The 10,235-nt window shown below is 39.2% G+C and overlaps 1 protein-coding gene across 1 annotated transcript; it reads right to left on the reverse strand.

Moving 5' to 3' along the window:
• Positions 1–4,447: 4,447 nt before the first annotated feature.
• Positions 4,448–6,563, reverse strand: LOC142635315 (germin-like protein subfamily 1 member 7). Its single transcript, XM_075809498.1, has 3 exons — positions 6,543–6,563; positions 6,074–6,110; positions 4,448–4,989 (listed from the first exon to the last, which is right to left on the reverse strand). The coding sequence occupies exons 1-3, from the start codon at positions 6,561–6,563 to the stop codon at positions 4,448–4,450; spliced, it is 600 nt and encodes a 199-aa protein (XP_075665613.1).
• Positions 6,564–10,235: the final 3,672 nt, after the last annotated feature.

Consider the following 10,235-nt stretch of genomic DNA (forward strand, 5'->3'; position numbering starts at 1 on the left):
ATCAGCCTCTCTAACATCATATCTAGAATTGCCTCAAAAGTCCTAACTAATAGATTGAAAGTAGTCCTGCCAACCATCATTGGTGAAAACTAGAGTACATTCATGTCTAATAGGCTTATAACTAATAATATCCTTGTAACCTTCAAAGTCATAAACCATATTAATCAAAAAAGGGGTGGTCTGAGGGGGGAGATGGCTTTAGAGCATGATATGAGTAAAGCCTATTATAGAGTTGAGTGGATTGGCCTAAAACAAATAATGATAAAAATGGGGTTTCACTCCAAGTGGATTAATATTATTATGCAGTGCCTATCATAGTTACTTACCCTATTCGTATTAATGGGGTCCCTCAAGGGTATATAACCTTGACTAGGGGATTATGCCAAGATTATGCCAAAGGGATCCTTTCTCTCCCTACTTGTTTCTATTGTGTGCAAAGGGGCTATCAGCATTGATCAAAAAGACCACAGTGGAGGAGCGGATACATGGTATTGCAATTTGTTGAAAGGGACCACACTAGTCTCATCTATTTTTTACAGATGACAGCCTATCGTTTTGCCATGCTACCATAGAGGAATGTGAAGAATTATTGAGACTCTTCCAAATTTATGAAATGTCAATGGGTCAACAACTCAATTGAGATAAGACCTCACTATTCTTTAGCAGGATTACATAGGTAGATATTCCAGAGAGAATCAAGCAACTCTTTGGTGAGAAAATTATAAAGCAACACGAGAAGCATCTAGGTCTACCATCCCAAGTGGGGAGATTAAAAAGAAATACTTTTCAACAACTAAAAGAGAGATTGGCCAACAAACTATCTAGGTGGAAGGAGAAGCTCTTATCCAAAGCAGGTAAGGAGACTTTTATCAAAGCCGTAGCACAGGCCATTTTGGCTCATACCATGAGTTGCTTCCTACTACCTAATAGCTTATGTGACGAGATGACAAGTATGGTGCAGAATTTCGAGTGGGGACAGAAAGGGTTTGAAAGGAAGATGGCATGGATGAAATGGGACAAACTATGTGAGCCAAAAATGATAGGGGGACTGGGATTAAGAGACCTAAGGGCTTTTAATCTTGCTTTATTGGCCAAACAAGGATGAAGGCTGCAACAAGGGAAAAACTCTCTCTTTGATAGAGTATATAAGCATAAATATTTTCCTGAGGAAGACTTCATCCATGCTAAAAAAGGCCACCATTCATCCTTTGTTTGAAGAAGTACTTGGGCATCGCAACCAATAATCAGAGATGGGGTTAGATAGCAGGTAGGAAATGGCCATAATATTCAAATTTGGAGGGACAAGTGGACTACTAGCCTAACCACATATCAGATTGTTTCACCACCAAAGATCCTCCCAACTGATGCAAAGGTATGTGCACTCATTGATGCAAATGATGGAGAATGGAAAGCTCATTTAATTCGGAATATTTTCCTAGAACATGAAGTAGACTCCATTTTGAGCATCCCGTTAATCACACAACGCTATCAGAGGATAAACTGGTATGGAGAACAGTTGCTAATGGGAAGTTTAGTGTGAAGAGTGCATATCACTTGGCTAGAAAAGGAATAAAAAATGGAGGAGAAAGCTTAGACCCGTCGGGGATGAGAATATTTTGGAAGAAAATTTGGAAGGCACAAGTCCCAAATAAGTTTAGAAATTTTGGTTGGAAAGCATGTCAAAATATTATTCCAACAAAAATGAACCTATATTATATACAAGTACTTGAAGACCTAATTTGTGAAGAACGTGCTGCTGGAACCGAGTCTGTCATGCATGTTTTGTGTGAATGCAAAAAGGCAAGGGAGGTGTGGAGCTTTAGTAAGCTGTGCCATATGGTTGAGGGGCAAAGAGAGTTTATTGATATTCTCTGAAACATTGTCATGAACCCCATTACTGATTCTGGCTTGCTTAAGGTCATACTAACAATTGCCTAGTGTATATGGAAAAATAGGAATGAGGTGAGGTATGGGGGGGGAAACAAACACATGTAGAGATATACATGAAAGCCATTACTCTTCTAGAGGAGTATAAGACAGCCTAGCACATCCCAACAGCTTGAGAGGAAGGGCCATCGATAAAAGCTAGGTGGAATCTGCCCCTATGTGGGTGGTATTAGGTGAACACAGATAGGGCTACTTTTGGGAAAGAAGGGTGGTTTGGTATAGGCATAATAGAATGATCATGGGCTAGTGGTGGCAGCAATGAGTAAAAGGCTACAATACCCTTTGGGTCCACTAGAGATCGAAGCAATGGCTGTCAAAGCTGTTGTGATCTTTGCTAAGGATATTGGCATTTATGAGGCAATGTTTGAAAGTGACTCAATGGTGGTCTACTAAGCTCTACAGGGACTGACATAGCGACCTTCAAGTATCGAGAATGTGGTTATAGGGACACTAAGGAAACTTCACTTCTTTCGCCAAACTGCTTTTAGCCATACACGCAGGGAAGGAAATACAACAGCCAATGAGCGAGCCAAGTATGCTCATTTTATTGAGAATTTTGTAACATGGATGGAGGACACTCCACCAGTAATAGCCATTGAAGTATCTTCAAATGTAAACCAAATCTCTTGATTTATAAGATCTATATTTTCTTATCTAAGAAAAAAGGGACTTCTAGGATTTGACTAGTCTACCCATGCTGATAGTAGCTTCTGATAGCAGTCTTGTTTGTCTTGCTATTCCAAGCTTTCTTAACACAATGAAGCATTGACCAAAATGACAATTGAACCCTAAACAACTATGTGTTTATTTGAATTTAATTGAAGAATCGTATGCACTATATTCAAGGAATTGCATCAAAAGTTTTTACCCAATAAATTTTTTTTACATTAAGAGACAAGAAAATATTTACTGAAAATTTTAAATAAAAATGAAGATAAAAAATATTTCAATATATAAAAAAAACCTAAAATTTATCGCCTTAAGTCTCAAAATGTATTAATTTAGCCTTGATTATACAAAACAAAAAAAGCGTTACTATATTCTTTTTGCATGCGTATTGTGTGGGGGGGGGGGGGGGGAGCCAAACCAAAAAATAAAGCCCATAGGTCCAATAAGAGGAAAGAAAAAGGCCCATTCAAGCACCAATCAAAGCCTGACACGTAGGCAGAGTCCGAGGAAGTTAGACTTGAAGACAACACTAGTTCAAGTTAAATATGTGAACAGAGGTCCGAGGATGGAATATAGGCAGACCCACTATCCGAGGAGCCTAAAGAGCCGTAGCACCTCGGGACGTCTCAACTGTCCACCAGCACCTAAAAGCAAAACACTATGGAAGCCAATCAAAGATGTGCAAATAGAGAAGAGAGGAAATATCTATAGAAGGTAACCATCACCTCCACATTCAATGCTTTGCACCAACTGAGCTGACCACATTTATGAGGAAAAGACACTTGAATAGTGACCTCACAACTCTAAACACTCTCAACCACCTCCAGAAGGGTCTTGATGGGACAAGCATCCCAGTTATTCCTCTGAGACATACATGTGGAGGGTTAAGATGCCATAGAAAAGACTATGTAAGGAAAGGATCTCCCTCTAGAAAAGGGGATGGGAATTTTTACAAACTTAATTAAGAGAAAAAAAAATGAAGCACCACACTGTAGAGAGATTGGCTTTAATTGTTTGTGAACAATCCATCCTCGGATAAGCCTGAGGAAGTATTTATACTGAATTTGTGCTTCATCTATTCGTATTAAAAGCTATAGACCTTTTCATTTCGAGCTTGGATCTTATTTAGCATTGCAATTGACTCAAAAAGTCCACTCTCTTACAAATTTATTGTATTGGGCTTAAAGTACTGGTTACCACTATTCTAGGTGGGCTTGGGCCATCTTTTGGGTCCACACACACGTACACACGTACACATATACACAAACACTTGTTTGAAATATATATATTTATAGTCAGCTTTAACTATGAAGTAGTTTAAGTATAATAATGATTATAATAAATTTAATGTTTGTTTTAAAAAATTAATTGAGCCAAGTATGGATCGATAACAAAAATTATAACTTATATTTACATTATAATTTCTAATTTAATCAAATATTTTGTTTAATAATTAAATTTTATTTCTTATATTAATTAATATTTTTTGGAATTAGTTTTGCATTATATAATTTATCTTAATCTTGCCCCCTGAATCAAAATCTAGGTTCCGCAACTGCCTTAACATGTGTAAATTCATTTTTTATATAACTATTTTGGTTGCCAATTAACATGCTGCAATATAAAAAGCTTTACCATTACTAAAATTCTGTCTATTCTTATTACAATAGCACTGTCTTGCTATGACACCATGACAGAAAAAAGCCATCATAAAAAACCTTTTATTTGATAATATTATTTCTCTGACATTACAGAAGGGAAATCAGGACGACAAACTTTATTCAAACCATATAATGGTTTACCGTCCCTATTACATATAATTTTCAGAGTTCTAGTTTGATATGAATTCTTTCTCAAGATATTCAACTACACCCTTGTCTAGTTGGAAGGCCTTGATGAGAACATCAGGATTGATGGAAGGTTTAGATCCAAAGACCGCATTTGCTATAGTGATCAACCTCGGATTTTGGCTACTGAGACCAGCAAAGGCAACAACATTGGTCTTCCCTATGTTGAATTGGAAGTGCATGAGTCCAATTGGGAATACAAAGACGTCTCCCTTGTCTAGAACTTTGGTAAAAAGTTTGTTTGGGTTGGATGTGACAAATCCAACTAAGAGAGTGCCCTCCATGACTACCAAAAGTTCAGTGCCGCGAGGGTGAATGTGAGGAGGATTTAGGTCGTATCCTTCAAAGACAAGGCGAGCCAAAGATATGCCTAGAGTGTTGAGACCTGCTAATATATTGACATTCACAAGAGTGACTTTTGATTTGACTTTGTTTGCCGTGCTTGCAAGTTCACTAAGTCCAGAGAAGAAAAACTCATTCACTATGACCATTGAAGGATCCTTGCAAAGTTTTCCATTCACAAACACTACACAAAGAATAGTTTGTTATTGTAACAATGGATAGTAACATGTCATTCAGGGGGAAAAAAATAAAATCAAATGTTGATGATATAATCGTCAAGCATAATTTCATTAATGGGTAGAACTTATAATGATTTCAAAGTGCAACTATCAATTGGTTATCCAAAAAGCAAAAGGCGTTTTCCATGGTTGGTCTATATCAGGGAAGAAAGCAAGAAAGTGTCTTTGATGGTCTTTGAGGTAATTATGGAGGATTTTAATGATTCTTTTAGATCGAGCTTCTAGGGTTAATACGATTTTGTTTTGTTTTTTAAATTTTTTTTGTTCTCTTTGATTGTTAAATTTTATCTTATTGTGTTATAAAGAATTAAATATAGCATATAAAAATATAATATTATTCTATTATATAGCATAATTTAGATAATTTGGTATTTTAAGTTTTTTTTTTTAAAATTTTTTTTTGTTCTCTTTGATTGTTAAATTTTATCCTATTGTGTTATAAAAAATTAAATATAACATATAAAAATATAATATTTGTAAGGACACAATTCAAATTCTCAAACTATGACTGGAGGGAGATGGGCTTGAAAGGCCTTTCTTTACAATAAATTTGTAGAGGATGGGTTTATAATCTAGATTTCAAGGATGGTTTAGACAATAAGGGAAAGAACGGGCTTTGGGCCCGATGGGACAAATTAAAGAGTTGTTTTCAAAAGTAAGACTGAGAATTCCTCCTCGGACGAAATCTGAGGATAGTTTATAATAGTATTTCCTTAAGTTTGGATACAAATATTGATTATCATATACTATTGGCTCTTTTTCTTCCTGAAAAAGCCTCTCCTTCCCCTTCGTAGGACTTCTCCTTCATTTATACTTCTTTTTCTTCTCTTCATCGTCCTCCACCTCATGGTTGTAATGCTGGTTTTGGATACTTGTCCCATCAATCCTTCCCTAAAGCCCGCTGGGGTCAGGGACCAAGTTCCAAACTTCATGCTCACATCCCATCCTTCCATCCGTGCGGTCAATATATCAATTTACATAGCTTTTAATGTATGGGCGGTGGTAGCAGCTTTACCTTAGATATTTCACCGCCCTTTCTATTGTCCTCCACGTGTACTGTGTATTCCTGTAGCCGTAGGATTCTTTATAACATATCCCGGGGATACTAAACCTCTCGTCCTATATCCTCGGATTAACAATCCGAGGAAAAATATACTCCTCGGACACAATTGGTCATTCTTTTATCATATCTTTACTTGAAATTTCTTTATGAGATCCCTTCAGATACTCCAAGATCATTTTGATGTCTTCAGTTTAGGGTTTCTGGCCCAAAAGACCTCGTTGGACCATCCTTGGTAAATTACTGGGCCCAATGCCCCTACAATAGCCCCTCGAGATTCTTTATTTCTTCACCTCGGGAGGAAAATAGGATCTCGACTTTAAAATACTTTCTTATTCTGCGGAACCTTGGCAATATTGCTGACGGGGAAATAACTTTTGAACTACCCGTCGCATGTTCCCAATATTTCGGTATGCGAAACGCCCCCGAATTAATTACTGGCGCCTTTATGTCCCCCATGTTTCAAAGATGTGACACATATCCAACGGTTGAGAGCGGTTCCTGTGTTGAGGCGGGAATTCGCCCGCTTCGTAACACCTTTTGATATATAAGTACTAATTTTCTTCAAAATTCTTCACACTACAGTAACCTCATAACGTTCCTGCCACATTTTCCATCTTCCCATACTTTCTCTTTCTATCAAGTACCCTGTCCGAGGTGACCGTGCTTTCTTCTTTTTTAAAAGTAAGTTCTTCAATACTCTTTTCCCTCCTTATCAGCTTTTTGTTTCTTTTCCTTCCCATCTTTTCTTTTTCTCTGTATCTTTCAACCTCGGCGTAGTTCTTTGTTAGTTTTCTTCACACCCCATTTTTTCAAAGATGGGTAGATTTGCGTCCCTGGTGGATTCAAACGAAAAAATATAGCAGTTTAAGGTTAAGTACAAAATCCCCTCGGATGTATCTATTAGGTACTGTAACGAGGAAGAATATTATACAAAAAGAGAAACGGGGGAAGTTGTAATCCCGATGATTACGTTCATCGAAGGGGGAATGAAAATCCCCATGGGAACCGTGACTAGGGATTATCTTAGGGCTTTTAGATTAGCTCCCACCCAGTGCGCCCCAAATGTCTTTAGGATCCTAGGTTCCATAGATGCCTTAAATGAGAAGATGAACCTAGGGCTCACTCACCACGACGTGAACTGGGTTTATAACCTCCATTACCTAAGCAAAAAAGACGAATATTACCTAAAATCTAGATACCCAGAAGTTAGGCTAATTCAATGTCTGCCTGAATCAAATAAGGGCCTAAAAAACGACTTCTTGATCGTATCAGGAAATTGGCACGACGGCCTCCCCTGTCCGACAAGGGAAGGGACTCCAGGTGAAGTTTCTTTTACATACTATTATCCTTTGTCTTTCTACTTATTCTTACCCTCTTTTACTTGGATAACTCTACAGATCCACACGCCGCGGATCGTCATCCTAATCTTGTTGATTTCGGACGGTTGGATAGGATCCTACAAGCTGAGGTTTTCGTGCATACTGACTGCCAACTCCGAGCGGCTCATCTGATCCTCGGCTACACTCCAATATCTAAAGCCTTTCAGGCGCCGAAGTGCGTGATCAAAGCCCACGATCCTCGCCTTCCTCGGATTAGCGTTGCCATTGAAGGTTTCTTGCTACCGGAGGGGACTACGATTCCTCAAGGCACTTTGGTCACCCAACCAATCCAACCACCACAATTCGTTCCAGTTGGGATTCCCATAGTCCCTTTCCCCACACAATCAATCCCTGGTGAAGCTGCGTCTTCCCACCCTACCGTAAAGGAAGAAGAAGAAGAAATAGTTGAGGTATCAAATTCTGAGGACGAGTTTGAGGTTTTTAATCAACCCCACTCTCCTGAAGATTCAACTCCCATCCTCGGCACCTCTACACAAATCTCGAAAGCTACTACTCAACAGACTGATAATATGGGCATTCAACGCAAGATTAAGCCCAACTTAAAAGATGTTCTTGAGGGCGCTGATAAAGGCCTTAGAGCCCAAGAACCTCCTAAAGAGGTGCGCCCTCGGACCCAAGAAAAGGGTGCTGACAAAGGCCCTGAAACTAGGCTTCCTCCTCCTCCCCCATCCTCCCAAACTCAACGCACCAACATAGCTGACCTTAAAAGAAAAAGGGATCAGCTGAAAGGGAAGGAAGTGGTGGAGGCAGGAAAGGGCTCTCTTTCCAAGGAGCCCGAGGTAGAAAAGGGTGGAAAGCAGGCCCGCACCGTGCAAACTAGGTCGGAAAGAAGAACCGAACAGCAGGTGGCCGTGCGCACCCCTATATGGCTCCCTGACATGTCCATGGACGACGAGGCTATCACCGTGGATACGTCCATCAGAAACTCCGATGAAGGGACAGCTGCATGCGTCGCAGATGCATTGGAGCAGGCGCTGTTACTCCCCGAGGACATGGGTGAGCTTAGAAAGAAAAGGGACCACAACGTTTTTATGATTTTGAAGAAGGAGCTTGCAATGGTGAGTTTTTTCCTCTAAAACCTTGGCTATTATTTATATATATATATATATATATATTTTTTTTTTTTTTTATATACATATATGTCTAAGTTTTATATGTTTTGTTCGTAGGCCGTTCAATCTGCCCATAGGGCAGAAGAGATTGCCATCAGCTCCTACAAATCTCTGAGGGCCGAGGAATCTAGGTGTGAAACTGCCCAAAAGATTTCGGACCTTCACAAGAAGAAACTGCAGGAGGTCTCAACAAAGTTGGCTAAGGCAGAGAGTGATAAGGTAGGCTTAGAGGCTGATCTGAAAACAACGACTAAACAGGCCGAGGATCAGCGCCTAATGCTCTGTCAAGCCGACGATAACCTCTCAGCAGCACGAAGGCTCATTGAGGATCTCAAGAAAGATCTGAACGAGTCTGAGAGGGTCAAAGAGGAGGCTATCAAGGGCAAAGAGGAAGCCCTTGAGGAGAAGAAAAAGGCTGAGAAAGCAAAAGAAGAGGCCGAGATCTCAAGGGACCAAGCTGAACAAGACGGTTATGATATAGGTGTGAAGGAGATCACCGAAACTTTCAAAGCTCAGGTTCCCGAGGTATGTAGGCATTACTGCCTCCAAGTGTGGAATGAGGCACTTTCCCAAGCTGGGGTTGATGCCTCTTCCACTCTTTGGAAAGTAGAGAGTGTCTACTATCCTCCTGCAATTCGAGCTTCTACTATTCCTGAAGCTGCCCAGGTATCATCTGAGGATAAAAGAGGCGATTTGGCTGAAAACTTAACGCTTCCTGAAGATACCCTCAAGCAAGTTGATCCAGTACAAGAAAAGGCACTAGAAGACATACAGCCTTCAAGTGACCTTCAGGAATCTTCAAAGGATGAGCTGGGCGATCAAGCTAATCCAATAACTTTGAAGGATGATCCCAAAGGCAAAGGAATTGCCGATGAGTCCTTGGTGCAGCCTCCAACTCCTCAAGACCCTAAAGGCCCTCTGAAGATTAAGCTTAAACCGTGACTGCTTCTCTGTAGTTTTTTTTTTTGTTTAAGTGTAATTTCGCAAGTACTATTTGAATCTAATATAAGTGCAAATGTTACTTTCCTTATTAGATGGCTTCTCCCTTTTTGTTTTGTTTTAACCATATCACTCCAAAAGTACTATCTTTTTGCTCTAACTTAAATTAAAGCCATAACCTGGATCGAAATTGATACTCTAGGCAGGCTTAACATGCCAAGAACTGTATTAAGTGATGCTCATGGATTTCTTATATGTTTATCATTATGTCAAAGAGACTTTAAGTAATTAATTCTTCATTTGGACTTCTAATTGTACTATGTCAAATATATATATAAAAAAAAAAAAAGAAGAAGAAGCATATGGTCTATTGACCTAGGCATGCAAAGCCTTGATACTTTAACAAAAAGAAAAGAAATGTTAATTTTCCCAAAGTAAATGATCCGAGGACCAGACAATAACTAATTTAACACTTTGGTAAAGAATATCAATTTAGACCAGGTATGTGGTCCGAGGATCCAGGCATATCAAGCTTCAGTTTGATATTTAAATGAAACAACTGAAATGTTAATTTTTCCAAAGTAGATGATCCGAAGACCAGACATAACTGAGGTTCTGTTTAACACTTGGTAAAAAATATCAATTTAGACGAGGTATGTGGTCCGAGGATCCAGACA

Source organism: Castanea sativa, chromosome 5, assembly GCF_040712315.1.
Source record: "Castanea sativa cultivar Marrone di Chiusa Pesio chromosome 5, ASM4071231v1".
Classification (NCBI taxonomy): Eukaryota; Viridiplantae; Streptophyta; class Magnoliopsida; order Fagales; family Fagaceae; genus Castanea; species Castanea sativa.